Here is an 18416-nt window from a genome sequence, read left to right on the forward strand (position 1 = left end):
CTTTTGGGTATAAGGCTCCCTGTATGGTAAGTTGTTTTCTGATCCTCTCCACTTCCTTCATTCTTATTATTGATATTATTTGTATTTTGCTGTGATTGTTCCAAATGTCAATCAGATAATATTAGTGTGCAAGCTGCTGGACTAGTATATAGTAAAGGACTGTAAAGAACTTATGTTATCTATATCACTTTGATTCATAGATTGTGAGGCTGGAAGAGACCTCAGAAGATCATCGGGTCCAGCCTCCTGCACCAAGCAGGAAAGAGAACTGGGGATCAGGGGATCCCAGCAAGGTGACTGTCCAGTCTCCTCTTGAAGATTTCTAAGGTAGGTGATTGCACCACCTCTGGAGGAAGCTTATTCCACAGTCTGGACACCCTGAATGTGAAGAAGTTTTTCCTAATGTTGAGCCTGAATTGGTCTTCCAAGAGTGGTGTAAGTGATAGTACAGAACTTTTCTCCCCTCCTTTTCTGCCTCACCACATGGCTTTAATTTGTTCTCAATGCATAGGAAGAGCAATAAATCTGTGACACACCACTGTTTTTAGGCCTGATTCGATTATACCGCCAATTACTAAAAAGAAGCAATTAAAATAATAAGGCTGAGGTATATTTCTGAATTGCTATATCTACAGCTACAAAGCCATTTTCTGTCATGGTAAAAATTTATTTTAATTTCCAAAGGAGTCCAAAAGCTTCCAATAGTTTCTGATTGTACCTTATCCACAATGGCAATAAATGCTGTCTTTCAGTTAATATCACTTACTTGGAAAATCAAAGATTTAAAAAAAATGAATCTTTTACATTATTTTACCTCTTCTGATTTGTAAACTGGGTAACAAGTGCTACAGTGTTTTCTTTTTTTAACCACTGAAATATACAAGCATCTAAGGACACCAAAGTGGGTAGGTATCAGAAAGATCAACTAAGGCAAATGTAATCAGGATGATGACTAAGAGTACATAGTAGGTTGATGAAGCAGGCCAGATTTGCATGGCCCAGTCCAGTAAGGCAGAATGTTTTTTATCTAATGACTGAACAGAAAACAAGAAAGGTGCAAATAAAGAACAAAACGAATGAGAGGGAAAAACAGAAAACAAAACTAAAATCTAACTCATTTTACATACCAATGGCTTGGTGTGGGGGGGAAGGAGTTTTCCAATAAAAGTATAGAAGTTTTATTATGGACTATGCACTAATTTGCATTATGCTAAACGATCTTTCCCAGCCAAGATTAAGACTGCATCTCTTCCAGTGAGTGCTGCTCTTCAGAACCATTTTTTTCTCTTCCTCAAGGTATCATGAGAAAATTATCTTTCTCTTCCCTAGAAATTAAAAAAAGACATTTCCTATTTGGAGTTTTCCAAATATTAGAGTCTCTTGTCAGTAAGGTTTGAACACGGGATTGGCAGATCCACACCAGTCATCTATCACTTGGCGTAAATGACTAAATCCATTAACTGATAACAGTGTTTAAGCAGAAACCAAGCATAGACAATTTCAACTGGAATGGGCGAATCAGACACGCTGCAAACCACCAAAAACAGAGTATAATGAAAACTGTTAACTAACTTTTACTATAGGCTCAGCTACTGCTCTTCCTCTGCCATGCAAAAGTGTTAATGCAGAACAAAACCAGAATATTTATTCTTTACGCAGTGGCATTATGTGTTTGGGGTGGGGGGGAGTAGGGCATGTATCCTGGATGCCATCTAAAAGGATGGGCATCATAAGTAAGAATGGGGGGAGTGTGCCTCTCTGTGCTGTCCCATGTTCTGCCTCCGCTTTCTGGCTGCAGAAGCACCAGCATAGACAATGTGCATCACAGAGACCAAAGCATTCAGGTAATTCTAGTTTGGTAGAGCAGCAGTAGAAGGAGGCACTGAACAAGCAGTTAGGAAAGCAGGAGAACCAGAAGTGCAGTCATGCCAACCAAGACTGGGAAGGTAGTAAAGGAGAGTATTCACCAGGTCAAAGGAAGTTAACAGATTTAGGGCGAAAAACTGTTCTGAATGAGCTGATAGGAGTTTATTAGTAACTGACACTCTGGTGGAATAGAAAGCAGGAAGCCAGATAAGTGAGGACCAAGAAAAGGAAAGGAAGCCAATAGAGAACGAGCACCCAGCACTACCAGCATTCTGGAGACAAAGAAACCAAGGAAAGAAAAGGACAGACCCCCTCTTTTTGAAGAGGGGAACTGGACTCAGGGATGGATTTTTTTTACAAGATTGGGAGAAAAGACTTCAAAGGGAACTGAACCAACCAGCAAAAAAAAAAAAAAACACAAAGAAAAAGGAGGGGGACTATAGATAGCAGGAGATGAAGAAGCATGAGATAAAAGGAACAAGTTAAGGGCAGAGAGAATTAAAAATAGACAAGGAATAGGAGTGGAGAGAGGGGAGCTGAAAATATGGGTAAATTAAGGAGGGGAAAGAAAAAGTAGAAGTTATATTAGAATAGGATGATTGTTTTACTCCAGTTTTGGCAGACATACCACAAATTGAACCTGAGCTCTCCCAAGTGCCACTTTGATTCCCTCACCTGCTTAATCTGCTGCTCTGCTTTCTGCTCCCTGTCTCCTAAGATTGAATCGATTCAGCCTTGGGCTTTCTGACTGCCTCTACTTAGCCCAAAACTTCAGAACTTCATTTTGATGTCTCACCTAAAAATAAACACTCCAGTTGCACAGGCCACGCTAACATTGTGCTGAGGCCCTGATTCACTGCTGTCAGAAAGAGAAGAATGCTACCTACTATATTGCCAATCTCATTTCCCACAATGGACAGTTTTCCTATGGCATTCTTCAACATGGTAATCTTCCTGAAGCCACTAGTATGGGAAACCATTGCAGAGAAAATCTTATCCTCCAATTTGTTAAAGTGCATTATTTCAATGCAGTGGCTATGATACTAATTATACCATGATAATAGAATTAATGAACACTAACTACGTTAATTATGTCCACACAGTAGATACCTTTTATCCTTTTGGTTTAAGACCAACATTTTCAAATCTGAATGCCTCGAGCTAGGGAGTAATCTAGCTTTCCACAACTTTATTTAGGCATCTAAAATAAAAGAACACACTTTATTTAAGAACCTCAATATGGTCTCAGGAATCTAGCTTTAGCCACACAGGTTTGAACATTCAAACTAAAATATCTCTCTGTATGTGTTCATGAATGGTTGTTTGTATGTATGTGTGCTACAGAGAAAAAAATGTTGCCATTAACAACAAAACAAACAGCTGACAAACCATCTAATTACTCTTACCAGAGCAAACAGTATGTGGGTGCTAAATTGAACAGCTGGTTGGTACACAAAATAACCAATTTAAGAAGAGAGGGGCTATTACATGGATGTAAGCAGCAAACTATTTAGGAGTCTAACAAAGCAAAGCAATATAAATATGTGATGAAATCATGAATAGCTTTAAAAAAAAGCCATTAACAATTCTACCAGTTGTAATTTTGGGTATGCTATTGCTTTGTTATAGGCACATTATGATGACAGATTACATATTATGTATGTTATAATATCTGTGTTTTTTATGTTCACCAATACAAATAACGTTACACATAATTTTAACATATATTACAATTATATGCATTTATATAATATCACATACATTTGTTTTTGCATTAGTAAAAATATTCTGTAGCACATGTACATATAAATATCCTTTCATATAAATATAAATGCATAAATATGTATTATTTTATAGTTTTATAGTTTATTACACATGATTTCCCCCCCATGACTGCTCCATCAATGATTTTTCCTTTAATTCAGATGTTCTGTAACAGAAAAGAAAACATTTGCCCAGCCTCTTTCTGAGATCTACACTTCATCTGTGTGCCAAGCTGAAATGGGGAAGTCATAAACAGAAAATGAAAAACAATTTAAAAAGTAAAAATATTGATGCTGAAGGCTAGCCTGCAAAAGGAATGCAGATCTGACCTATAAAAAGGTGAATAGGTATAGGCAGATTTCTACATAATTGGTAACATTCTTCTACTACAAAAGCTTCCTTGGTAACAATTAGAGAACAGCTTTTTGAGTCCTCGGGAAGAACGCAGGACTGATTAACCAATCTTTCAGACAGGGGAAGATGCCCATTTTCTTTTCAAATTGCTACCACAGTTTCAGCTATTATCAAGATGCTGATAAATATGTATGCAACTATGACCCAGTTTAAAAGAAGGAAAGTTAAAGATGACATTCAACACTTTCAAATTGAAGTAATGGACAGACCATGTGGCCATAATCCATGGAGACTATGGATTCCAAAACCAGTAATGGGTGTGTAAAGATATAATTTTGATCCTAAATAGCTATTTGGAGATGCATTAGTTTGGGCTATTTTAATTCTAAAATCTGCCAAAACTAATGCCTTAAAATAACTATATAGTAAAAGTATTGTTCAAGAATTTAGTCTTGAGTACTGATCTGATAAAAAGGCAACTGCTAAAACTACTGAAGCCTTGGGAAAGCTTTAATAATTTTCTGAGGGACTAAAACACAGCCAAAACCAATAATTGCTTGTTCAAATAAACCAAATATAGATATCTTTGGCAAGACTGTAATTGGGATCCTTTGAAAAATTTTCATTTTAAATGTTTTAATTTTAAGAAATGTTATGTTTGCTTTCTCAAGATGCTGAGCAAACCATACAATGTTATCTTTATCAACACAGTAAAATAAAAATAATAATAATAATAATAATTCCAAGGCAAAATATTTATTTAGCAATTCATAAATATACAGCCATAAATTTAAAACACCAGCACAATGAATTATCTTTTGAATAGCCTACAACAGTCACAAAAAAGGATACTCATTAAACAATGATCCTAAGGACATTCAACAACAAACTTTATTGTTTTTTTGCCAAATCAATGTATTTCCTTGTCTATCAGCACAAGACTATTGTGTGACTATCATTTATTCTATTAGCCATGTACCATGGTTGAAACTGCATCATAACTATTACTTTTTCAAATTAACTGCAGATGAAAACATATTACATTCAAAAGCTATCACTTCATTCCTCTCCATGATTACTAAATAATATTCCTGCCTGTTCTGGAGCAAGGAGTGCTCAGAAGACTACAGCATGCAAAGGACATGAAATCGCATGTTTCCTGTAACTGAAGGGTGGATTCTCTTACTCACATCAGGAAGGTGGATAGGAAAGGAGGAACTTGTGGAGTTTCCAGCCTGTACATGGAGACAGATGTGTTAGACTGTTTGTCCTAGTTCCTGGTGAAATAGGAGATGGGGGAAAGTGTTAATTATGATGTTATTTGGCGAATAAAATGTTGTCACTTGACCATAGGAATTGGGCTTGGTCAAGTCCTTGGTCTATATATGGAGATTAACAAGTGACAGCTTAGTGCCTCTGACATGTAAAGACCATAGTAACTGAACGACAGTCTGTGGCTGAGTCTCTGAACAATGTGTAGTACAGGTGGAGCTTCTAGATCCATCTTTGAAAAAAAGAATAGTGGTGAATGTTTGAAAATGAAAGCGGGGAAATGTAAACCAAAGCAGTCTATTAACTGTTTTCAAATTGTTTTTTATCTGAAGTTAACAAACAAGATTTATCCAAGAACATAATTCAATTACTCCAATTAATGTGTACAAAACAGTGAACAAGAGTCACAACTTGCCAGTCTGAGAGGTGAGAACAGAACCCAGAACTCCCAAAATTAGCATCACACTCCCAAAAAACGTCCAACCCCCACAATGTTTCAGAGAGACAAATCTTCAAAATGAAACAGCTTCAAAATCTCATTGTAGAGGAAGTGGCAAGCCGAGCAACCAATGTAGCTAGGTACAGATGTTACACCTTGCTCTAAGCAGACAGAAAGTGCTCTAAAGCTGTAACTGAGCAGATGTTCGTGGCCTTTAGAGTGCTTTAAAAATGGCGGAACATGCTCTAAGTTAACCCTTGATGGATGAGGTATTAGACTAAAGTACTGAAGTCAGTGACAGCCTCTGATTCCCAACCCAGCACACAGCCTTGCCAGGGGCGTGGAGGGGTTGTGGGGGAGTGAAGGAAGGGGGATTTCTGTCTCCACAGCTGTCCTGGCCCCAGGGTGCATTATTTCAATGCAGTGGCTATGATACTAATTGGTATCATACTGCTTGGCCAGGGGAGTTGGGGAGGAAGGCATCCGGGGTCTCTTCCCCCCCAGATGCAGCTGACAGTGGCCATCTGGAGGGGGGGGGGGCACAGCTGGGGAGAGGGGCATTCCGGCAGCCTCCTGGGAGGCATGCAAGAACATCCCCAGTGGCTACCATGGGCAAGATCCAAGCCCTCCCCACCGTACAGCAAATGTCTGTTCAGTTTGCTTGCACTCTAACTTAAAGCGTTGTAAGTAAAGTGCAATAGAGCTCTTCCACCATGGGCTTTTTGAACATCTGTACTTAGCTCAGAGCTGTTGAAATTAATATCATGCTTCAGTCAAAAAAAACCATGTTACAGAAAGACAAATCTGCAAAAGGAAACAGTTTTCTTCAAAATCCCATTGCAGAGGAAGTGTCAAGCTGAGCTACCAACATCAGAAAGGAGTTTAGAAACTGACCAAAATGCAATGATTGCTAACTGGGAGCAACAAAAAACAAGAAAGCACCGAGAGCATTTTTACACATGCTCTGCAGTTGGAGGGGAGAGGCACTTTAATCAAAGCAGCTCTGAAAGTTGCTGTTATTAAAGTGCCTGCAGCATCTTGTGTATAAGTGTCCCCATGCTTCAAAATAGCGACAAGGGAGCTTTAACTAAAGCTCACTGAATGAGATTTAAAGTGCCCCCACCACTATTTGGAAGCACAGGGATGCTGATACACGAGATAAGGAGGCTGGCTGGAGCACGCTAATTAGCCTTCTGGCAGTCTTGAATAATTGAGTCTGCTCTGATGCACTATAATTACATGTCTGCAGGCACCCCAAGGTTCCAAAAAAATGAAATATACTCGAGAGAATGGTTAGCAGTCTTCACAAAGTCATAAAAGTAGGTGCATTTGCTTTCTTCATAACAAAAATCTAGCTGGACTTTAGTTTTAAGACATAAGTGCTTTTGCCTGGAAATTTCAGTGGTTGTCTATGAGTTATAACAGTGTTATTAAATAAAGTGTTACTTGAGTAGCTGTACTGATATAGAGAGGTAAGACTTTGTTTTCCTTGAGGAAATAAGTGTTTTATGAGGAACCTTTTTTCCTCTGAAGAAGAAAGTCCCACAAATAATATATTTAAACATATATGAAAAAAAAACGCCTTTGGATACACAGAATTTTGGTCTCAGGAAATGTTGTATTAATTCAACACATTTCATGAGTACATCAAATAGAGTAAGGCACAATAAGAATAAAAGGACTAACACTAAAGCACTATGTTTATAAGCTAAGACTTACTAAATGCATTTTTTTTTTAACTGCATATCAGAAAATACAGTTTCCCGACTAATAAAAAAACACCACTGTAAAGCGATTCATCATTTCATACAAAACCATCACTGCACAAATCTTGTTATCCTTGTGAAAATACCCAAAGGCTTATTACAAGGCTGCTGTATCCTGGACTAAGAGACTATCACAGTAAGGTATTTAATGTCCCTTAAGAAGTCTATTAGTTTAAAAAAAAAAATGTTTTAGTTAGTGGGATTTTATCAAGGTCTATTGGACAAAACTGGGATAAAGCTTGCTGTGCCAGACAGTGACGTAGGTTAAATTAAATTACCTTTAGGAAATCATTTGAAGAATTATTTCTCATAAATTTCCCTAACGATGCTAGAAAATACGTTATTTTTCAACTGTATTAATGCGGACCTCTACAGATTAATGAACATTACAGTGAAATAGCTTACACAGAAAAGGTGACTACATTTTATCTTAACCTATTACTCTTCCCCGCTCTTAGAAATTAAATGATGCTACTCATTTTCAAACAGATTTGTTTTCAGAAAGGCTGATTTATTTGCTTCTCCAAATGAGTGACCTGTTACAAGAAATATTGCATATTAAATTCTACTTACTGAAAATATAACAGAATTGTATGAATATTTGAGAGGCAAAGCACAATCTCTGGTTATACTATGGAAAGACATGCACTCACAGTAAAAAGCCTGGCCCCACTGAAGTGAATGGCAAAAATTCTGTTAACCTCAATAAAAGAGAATTTCATCATGAAAGAGTAACCAATGTGCATTGACACTGAAGCCATTATTTATTTTTAGCTCAGACTTGAACTCTTCTGTCAGTTCACAATATAATAAGACAAGTCTTTACCCAATTTTGTCTGGGTAAAGACTATAAGAGTGGTGATCACACAGGGCTCGATCTTATACCCCTGGAGTCCATGAGCACTCTGCCACTAACTACAATGAAAGCAGTGTCCAACCCACAGTCAATATATTATTGTTTCCGAGTGGGGATTTTGCAAACATCAGCTTGCTAGAGTATTTAAACAGTAAATGTTTTGTTAGATACCATGCTGCACATTCATGTTTGTTTATGTGAAAGCTCAATATTCTTCTGAAAGGGAGAATATTCCCTTCCAAGCTTGTTCTCTGTTCTACATGGATACGATCGTTATGGCTGAAAAGGCAGTTTCTACAGAAGCTGCTGCTTTCAAGATGCTTATATCTTTCTGCAAATAGTAGTCCTGCATTAAAAATTCTCAAGTCCATTGTCAGGCTATAGGTGATGCTTTGGAGCAGGCTAAATACCTATTTTCTAGTTATCCACATATCAAAGAAAGTTATTTCCCGTCCTTGAAGAAATTTCAGTTATGATTCAAACATCACTTGCAATGGAGCTAACCAGAAATGAGGAGAAATGTCTTTAACATGATCAAAGAACCTTGGTTTTAAATCAGCCATTAACATTCTTGGAGAATCTGAAACTTGAGAATTGCAGATTGTGCATGCACCAGTCAGAATTTTCTCTTATTTATTTAAGGTTTATATTAAGCTCCCTTTTATGAAGGTGTTATGATGCATGCATCTCAAATTGAGCACTCAACTCTGTACCATACCTGAATAGCATAGTCAATTATTCCCATTTAGGAATTATGCTTTTATTTGAATGTCTGATCATTTCTACAGAAACAAGCCCTTGAAAGCACTCCTCACTTTCGGCAACATTTGAAATTAACGTCTGACTTGGCACTGTGAACACCAGACCCACATAATATGGCAACATATGTACCCATGAGGGTTCAGCTTTCCATCCCATCCCATCTACTTGCTATAAATGGTAACGTTTCAGGTACTCTGTAGAACTGATGATATTCCTGTGGCTATGCTTAAGGGTTAATGAAATGTCTTTTGACTATGTACTCTGACAAATGCAAATTCGCATTTACTTCAGAATTTTTCTATTTTATTTTTACTTCTATATTAATCCATGATTTAGTGCATTTTTAAAATGTTATTAATTTGTATAAAGCAATTCATATTTTTCAGTTCTGAAAATCAGGTCCTTTACAGAGGTCTCAAACTGGACCTCAGTATTGGGGTAATCATTTTTGAAAATTAGACTCTTCCTCTTTTTTCCCCTAATAGAGAGAGAGCGAGCGAGCAAGAGAGAGAGTGAGCGAGAGAGAGAGCGTGTGTGTGTGTGTGTGTGTGCGCGCACACGTGCACGCGCATGTGCACATACATGTAGGTAGGTAAACAAATACACAAATGCATGTTCAATCAAGGACATTCACTGCAAAATGCCACACTAATACACTGTTAAACTTGAGATTTTAAATGCACCAGAAGAAAATAATTGAAAATTATGACTTTCACACCAACTTTAACTTAGTTATACTTCAAAGAGCCAAATCTTGCAATCTTTTTTAGGCAAAACTCCAACTGTTTTCAGTAAGGATGGGAGAATTTGGCCAGTGAGTACAAGGACAATAATAATTAAAAAAATCAAGTCCATATAAATATAAGGGACTATATACACAAATTCCATATAACACAACATATCATTTCACTAACACACATTGAGTGGGAGCCTGCTCTCAGTAGCATGGAAGTAATCAATTTAAGGAGGACCAGAAAGCAGAATCCAGCCCTCTATTTTCATTTTGTAGGCTAGGGACAGAAATTACACAAACTGGTATAAATGATCTGAAACCAGTTCAAATCTGTAACACAGCAGAAGTTCAGGGCACATAAACTGCTTTCAAAATGGCCCAAACCAGTTTAAGATAAACCTGGATGGATATAGTAGCAGACTGAACTGATTTAGGTTAAATCAGTTTATTGAACTTCTGTCCCAGATCCCCTCCACATTCAAGTTAACTCACAGTCCCCCAGCATCCCAGGATGCTTTGCACCTCCCTAGGAACCCCCCGTTTGCAGGCTGGTGGCTATTTTTGACTCAAGCTGTCTTCTTCAGCTGAGCAGGGAGGCATGCTATAGCACCCTCTGGCTTATGGCCTGGGCCACTGCAGGCATATAGTTGCATTTCCAGAATCAAAAGTGAATGCTTGTTCACTTGTTTATTGGTTCGATCTACACCGCTTAGACTAACCTGTGAAGCCTGGGGCTTTTTGACTATCTGTACTTAGCCCAACAGAACAATGAAAGACCAATTTCCTGTCTGCATCTGGACTTTTTTTCTAGCACTCATGCAACCAAAGGTTTGAAAAATGTTGTTTTCCAGCCATGTCCCTTTCCACATCCTTATTCGTGGAGGTGATTTCAAGTTCTTTTAAGATAAGAAATTAAAAATATCAATTGCAGAATGAAAAACCTTTCAAAGCTGTGGCTACAGGGAGACATTTTGCTTCAGGGATTCCTGATGTTTCCCAAAGGTCCCAGTGCACAGAGCATGAGTAATCACTCCTACATGTTTTTGAATACAGCTGTCTAGTTTCTACTTCCCAGTGCATGGTGGGGAAGCAAAGCCACAAAATACCTCTCTTTGTATTCCTTGAGCCACAGTGAACACCTTCAAGGCAGAAAAAACAGAATACTGCCTGAGCACATCAACTAGAACTCAGTTTCCTATTGTGACTACCACTGAGTAGCCTCAAATTGGCATGGTATACCTGATATGTGAGCTATTTAAATAAAACATGCACACATTTAAATGGTTAAATGCTATTGACAAACAGCAGCACCAGCAATTTATTTCTGTAAATATGATTTATTTTTTAAACTAAAACATTTAGAAAAATTCTATGAGCATTCAATAGTACTTCTGTATGTTACATATTTGGAGGCATCTTATTCTTGGATTTCAATTTTTTTAACATGCCAATTCAAGTGGGACATTCCCAGTTTCTGTTTGTTTTTTTGTTTGTTTTTAAGCTTTAAGGGGATAATTTAATCAAGGGGACTTGGAATTAATACAGAGTCTTTCACTTCTAGAGCCCCACACTCAGGTTAGCCCAGGTAACTAATGATAAAACAGCTGTTATCTGAAGACTGCTTGAGTTTGGTTGTTTCAGTTAAGTCCTTAGAGACCATGTTCACATTACAGAAACTAAGCATATTGACTACTTAAGCAGTCAAGGATGAGATGCACATGGAGAATGAACTACTCTTATGCTCTGTGAAGTGTTTCCTTCCAATATGGTATTTGGGGCACACTGAGAGGGTAGTTACAGATCTTATACCTATACTGGGGCTACAAGCAGAATTTTCATCTCCAGGGCAGTCAATTTAGGACCATTTAAAATCATTATATATGCTTAAAATAATACTTTAAAAACAAACAAACCAAAATACTTTATAAAAAGACCTCTTATGAAATACGTGTACCTGACATACTGCTGGGAGTTACAGATAAGTAATCATTCTCATTCTTCTTTGTCACCAATATCACCTGCCAAGAGGAGAGAGAGAAAACAAATGTGATACATCCATAGACTTGTGTAAGATATTTCTGGTGCTGGATGTCACAGTCCATGTGTACCTCATTACACCAAACGCGAGACACTCTGCACCATGCACAACAAAACAAATGAGAGCTGCAGACCTTACCTCACCTTGCTATGTCTCCAGGTGCAGGGAATCATCTCACGGCATACACTGATACAGGAGAAGACTTGTTTTCATCCATCCCATGAAATCCTCACATAGGGGACTTACTCCCTGATAACTTTGCAAAGGTTCCACCGGGCTCTCATTAACATGCAACTTTAGAGCATCAATTGCATATGGGAGAATTTAGCACTTTAGGCATGCATGCAAGTCTTTAATTCTTTCCTTATGTTGTTGGATGTAATGAATTATATATATTAGTCAGAAATGCAGAGTCCCCTGCCTTCTGTTATATGGCCTCTTCTTCAGTCATCTGATCATACAAAGTTTAACATGCAAGTGTTTGAACCTTTATGAATTTCTAAAACTCCAAGTCTGAGAGCTGGTGATTTCTACCATGATACAATGTTCTCATTTTCCCCACAAAGCTATTCTCTATTTTATGAAAAGCATTATACTATATGGTTGCCTGCAACAGTAGGGGGATCTGAACTGTCTGTAGGACTATAAAGTTGTGGTCAGGATAGCTTTATACCTGCAAATGTTGCTCACTCTCACTACATGCACACATTGGCTAAGTGCAAACATTTGGGGGGAGGTTTTGGGACGGTTAGATTGCGTTAAAAATGGTCACCCAATCTCAGGTAAGTCGGGATGGGAGGCAGCTAGCAGGGGAGGTTGGCGGGAATCAGGGGAGCTATCAGGCAGTGTCCGTGGGGAGGTGATGGGGTCCAGGAGGATTTGGTGGGATTGGGAGACATGTGGGGTCCACAAAGGGGATTGTGGGGGGACACCAAGAGCTATTTTTAGCCCCCTGATCCCTGCTGTAAACCTACCCCCCATCCCTCCTGATCCTTCCCCCACCAACACTTACTTGCTCTGCTCCCAGCAGTGGTGAACACTAATAAATCTGGCACCAGAAGCAGCTTGTGAGAGGGGGGCTGGCTGGTCCATAATGGGGGATGAGGAGCTGGGGCGTTAAAAATAGCCTGGTGCCAGGGGGGCAGGTAGGAAAAAAGCATCCTGGAGACTGAGGCTGGGCTTTTCCAAGCCTGGGGCTGCACAGGTAACTCTATGGAAGTTGCATTCACTGGCGTAACCTAGACTTAAGTGTCAGCGTATATTGTTCCAGGTCTATCTCAGACTGGGTTCCACTACCTTTAGATCAGTCTATGCATGCGGAACTTCTGTACCGTTACAGGTTTAGATAAACTTGTACTCAATAATCGGAAATCAAAGTGTAAGGCCTGCACCTGGGTGAACTAAATTAGATTGGGTGGCCATTTTGAACCCAATCTAATCACCCCTAATCCCCACTAATGTCTGCGCTTAGAATAGTGAAACCCCTCCACTGAGAAGTTGCAAATGTTGCAGCCTTGCATGTCTGTTCTGAATTGAAAGAGAAATCAGGCAGAGCCTTGGTATTTTCTGAGTGTGAATTGTTTACTTGATAGTATATACAAAACTTCTGGAAGAGAGAGATCAAAAAACAGAGCACAGGGGCAATCTCTTATTTCAAGACCCCAAGCCCAAATGTTACCATCCTGCTCGTCAGGAGCAACTCTGCACCCAGAATTGTCACTAGAAAGTGAAACAGTGGCAGAAAACAAACTCTCCTGCTGTTTGCAACAGCTTCTCCAATAAGAAATACCATCACAAAACAAATAGAAAAAGAATGATAGAACTAGGACTGTAAACAGATGTTACATTTCTCCTGGGAGAAAGCCTTCTGTCCAGAGATCCTATAGACTTTCACATGCATTGTACTACTTCAAGTACCTGTGAAGTATGTTAGATAAAATATGCAATGTACCTCTAAGTTATTTACTCATTTAAACTTAATTACAGTCGATTCCAAGGACAAGTCTGTCAGGCTATGTTCTCTCCCTGGCCACCTACTGGCAGAGGAGTCTCAATGCAACTTGGAAAACTGATGTGTAGAGAGCTGATCCAAGTCAAAATCTGGGACAGTCAAAACCACCTTAAATGAGAGGTCTTAAATTACAGCCTATATGTAACAACTAGCAAACTGCCCATCAAGAATGCTGGGGGGGGAGGGGAGACTGGTGGGTGGGGATGGAGCACCACCACCCACCACCACCTCCCAGGACCAGTGGAAGTTTGCCCCACTGTCCCCTCCACCCCACTCTGCCAGCACCCTGTGCTGCCGCCACCTCAAGCACTGCTAGCCTTACCCCCCCACCCACACCAGAGACATGACAGCAGTGATGGAGTGGGGGTGTGAAACCAGCACTGCTGGCCTCATCCCCGCTCCTTCCCCTCAACGCCCCCATGGCAGCACTCCATACTCTGACTGGTTGTTTCACTAACCAGTCAAAGTTTTCCAAGAGCATTACAGACAGACAGATGGATTAAGCCCTTTATTATATAAGATTTGACCACTTCCACTGTAACAATATAATTTTGTTTCCTGCCCAGTGATTTCTATGTACCTCATCAGCTGTGTTTATCTATATCTGTCTATATAGTTACACTTTACATCACAGAATACTTAAACTGATAATAGCTATATAAAATTATTATAATTTAATTACTATGCATTAAATCCTGAAACACTTGGAGCCTATACAATGTTTTAAAACAAACTATGGCAAACATAATAAAAAACAGCATCCAAAAATCAACTGAATATTTATTTGGAATATATCCATTTTCATAGTATTTTAAAATTATTTCAGCTATAATTTCTTTCTTTACCTAATATCTTAGTTATTCTGTTCTAATGATAACTGAATTGGATCTGGTTCTGTCTGCATCTAATTTTTTTTGATCAAATCTAAAAAAAATAATAATAATTCGAAGTGAGGGAAAATTTTTCACCACACCACAATTTTGGAAATAAGAAATGACTATGCAAGATGCTTATGAGATCAAGATCAGTTTATTTTGGTTGTCAGGTAACAAGTAGTTAAATGATATTTAATAGGTAAAGTGAGTGAATTGGTAACATTAAAGAAAGTCTTTTTTAATAGCTTAAACTGTTATTATTTACATTTCCTGGTTTTATACTCCTTTAAGTCTGTGTTGTTATCTCTGTCCATTATTTCACTGAATGTGCTATTAAGTCTATGTTCCCACCTAATTACTGGTTCATCCCATTTGAAATATTTCTCATCTCTGACTTTGAAACAGTGCTTTATTGACAGAAGAACATAAGGACATCAACAGTGCCTATCTCATATGGACACAGACTACAAGCTAACTAGAAAACAGATGAACAAAGCAAATCTGCTGTATATAATTAATGTATCTGGGACACATTTTCCTCACAGTTTCATTTTACTTCCTAATCGAGCACACTAAATATTGTACTACTATGGAAAAGAAAATTCTGTAGGAGATTCTAATTTTTAAGTAATTGACTTCTACATTTTAAAAATTATTCTCTCTGTATACTAATCCACCTGAGAATTTGTATATTCTACTAGTTAGGAAAGTGAATGAAGGTAGAAGTTTAAAAATGCAAAGACATGTTCAGAACTTCATAAGCAAATCTTGCAGAGGCAGCAAAAATAACAGGGTTTTCCTCCCACATTTTCTTTTAAAACTTTTCATATGCTACACTTACTTGCTTTAGATTAATTTGGATTTTAGTTGCACTTCCTCTGTTCTTTAAGAGATAATGAGTCATATATCCAGCTAAAAGCCGATGCACAAATTTACCAGATGATAAAGTTGCTGGCATTATTTTACACATTTACCAAGCCACTTATTATACTGTTGCTATGTAATGTCTTTTTCTCATGAGAGACTACTCAAATTGCAATATTTCCTTCGGTAATTAAATCAAATAACTCAACCGTCAAGAAAAGATGTGTCTATATATTGTAAATAATAACGGTGCTATCTGATAGTATTATTTTACTTGAAAATCCTTTTTAAAAACTGAATCAAAGGATTCACTACTATAATGTTCCTGTTTCATCTGTTTAACATATTTGCTGCAGTATATGAAAGTCATTTTGGAGGGTAAGGTAGGAAAAAAAAATGCATAAGCCATGCTTTGTGCAGGGAATGCTAGGATGAGCCTAAGGGAACACAACTTACCACTGCTCAAGGTGTGGCATAGCCGTTTGCAGTTTTTATTCCAACCAAGCAGATGCACTGCTGGCTACCTACTTTACATGTCATATATATCATGGGTTCGAGTCCTGAATTATGGAAGGAGTCTGGTGCGGAATCCCCCTTCAGTGGTAGGGAACAAAAATGCTCCACAGCCAGGGCTACTGTGGGAGTTAGGTAACAATATTTATTCATGCGATGTCACTGGAGGAGCAAATACTGGTAACGAGACAGCTACATTGCGAGAACGCCAGGTTAGTGTTTCCAATCAATGTGAATGGCATTTCAGTCTAGAACAACAAAAGCTTTATTCCACTCACAAACTTGTAAGGTTAAAGTTTCAGCATGGAGTTGTATGAAATAAGAGGTGGAATATTTATTACTTCCACCTGTCCACATTCCCTCCCCTTAATTAATTATGTAGCTGGAACCCTTTATTATGATTTGCCTGGTATCAGGTTATCCTTTAGCTCCCTCTAGTGCACCACTAATGTCAGACCCCACTGCAAACTATGAACTAGACTGAGATGGACCTATACAGATGACAGGGGAAATCAGTGCCAGTCAGGAAAAAAGATCTATTAACGCAAGAGGTGTGTACTCTGGGGACAGAGAGCTAGCAGAAGACAGTCCTTAGTGGAAAGAAGAAAGGAGCCTGAAAGATGATTGGAAGAGATGCAGAAAGTGAGTGGGAGACAGGGTATGGATTCGGATGTTGGTTCCACAGGGAACACAAAATAAGGAACTGCCACGTTTAATCAGGAGTTAACTTCAGTTTTATTGTCCTGATCGATGACATTGCCACAACCCTTAAATGAAATCATAGCCTTGTAATTCACAGCTGCTTATTATTTATTTTCTTGATATTATTAGAAATTTACCAGTCAAATGCAGGATTTTTCTAGTGCAAGTTTGGGACTCTGAGTAACAGATTTGCATACAACCATCTTACTTGCTCTTATTTTTTTCCCTCATTTTTATGCCTTAGTTATTCTAACATAATCAATAATCCTTGAAAATAAAGTATTATTCCAAGGGTTAGAATGACTTCACCAAAATATCAAAATATTATAATGAACCCAACTGTTTTTAATTATAATATTGAGCATGAAAAGAAAGATGATTGGGTGAAAGTTTAATGAGACAAAAGGTTAAAATAACCTTCCAGCAGGATACTTTGACAAGTTTGCATCCCTTCTTTCCTTCTCCTCTGCCTCTTGCCCCAGGCTACCAGAAAGCACATCTAAACTTTTTCTAGAAACAACAGTTCTTCCTAAATCCTCAGGTGGATAAAAAGATCACTTTTGCCATACGCAAACTAATACTGTACAAACAGAGCCTGCAAAGGAAACATTATTCTCTTTCTACTGACATCTTGTGGGACTTTGAGGCATTTTACATGCAGCCAGACAACAGATTAAACAGGAAACTCATACAGATCAGGACTGTTCCTGCTTCCCTTGTAGTCAGAATCTGGCCCATTCTGCCACATCAAGGGATTGATGAATCTCAGCAATAAGTCTTTTGCTAGAATTTAACTGTGGTGTGATGATTAAAATGACAAGCAGGCACATTTAAATACAAATAAGTTTTGCAATTTGTTCTTCCCGTAAATAACTGCCTACCAATCCTAAAATTGTCTATATGTTTACTTAACAAAAAGAAAGGAAAAGAGAATGCTCTGTCAGTGAATTCTATGTTAAAGATCAAATATTAGTCACGATGGGGTTTTTGCCATTTTCTTCAATGGCTAAGTGTAGATGTTCAGGGGGTTAAGGGAGGTTAGACTGGACTAAAAAAATGGCCACCTGGTCTAAGATAAATTGGGATAGGAGGGGCTAGTGGGAAGGGAGGTTGGCAGACGGGGGAACAAGCAGACTTGGGGGAGATCAGGGATCTGCTGGAGGATTGGAGGGATGGGGGCAGGCAGCATCTGCAGTAGCGATCAGTGGGATTAGAGATGTAGGCAGCATCCACAGGGCAATGAGGGGGCCGGCAGGATCCTTGGGAGGGATCAGGGGTGCAGGCAGTGTCAGCAGAAAGGATGGCAGGGGGCAGGAGGAATCCACAAGAGGAATCAGGAGGCAAATCGGCATCTGCAAGGGTTGCTGGGGTCTGGGAGGGTCTAGTGGGATTAGGGGGGCTCAGATAGGTCCATGACGGGACTGGGGGGTGGGGAAAATCAGGGGCTATTTTTAGTCCCTGACCCTCCAGAAAAACTATATCCCTCCCACCCCTCCCCCCACCAATACATACTTGCTCAGCTCCTGGAAGCAGCAAACCCTGATCAAACTGGCAGCATCTGGAGCGGCTTGTGGGATGGGGCGGTGGTGAGGTCCTGGGGG

The 18416-nt window shown here is 38.8% G+C and overlaps 1 protein-coding gene across 1 annotated transcript in view; it reads right to left on the reverse strand.

Annotated features, from left to right (window-relative positions):
- The window catches only part of THRB (thyroid hormone receptor beta), a 192464-nt gene that overhangs the window by 50845 nt on the left and 123203 nt on the right, over positions 1 to 18416 (reverse strand). The window contains exon 2 of the mRNA XM_019536026.1: positions 11767 to 11830. Coding sequence (XP_019391571.1) covers positions 11767 to 11773 — 7 coding nt within the window. The 5' untranslated portion in view covers positions 11774 to 11830. The remainder of the gene's footprint in view (positions 1 to 11766; positions 11831 to 18416) is intronic.

Source organism: Crocodylus porosus, unplaced genomic scaffold (assembly GCF_001723895.1).
Source record: "Crocodylus porosus isolate Cpor-Errol unplaced genomic scaffold, CroPor_comp1, whole genome shotgun sequence".
NCBI classification, from domain to species: Eukaryota; Metazoa; Chordata; order Crocodylia; family Crocodylidae; genus Crocodylus; species Crocodylus porosus.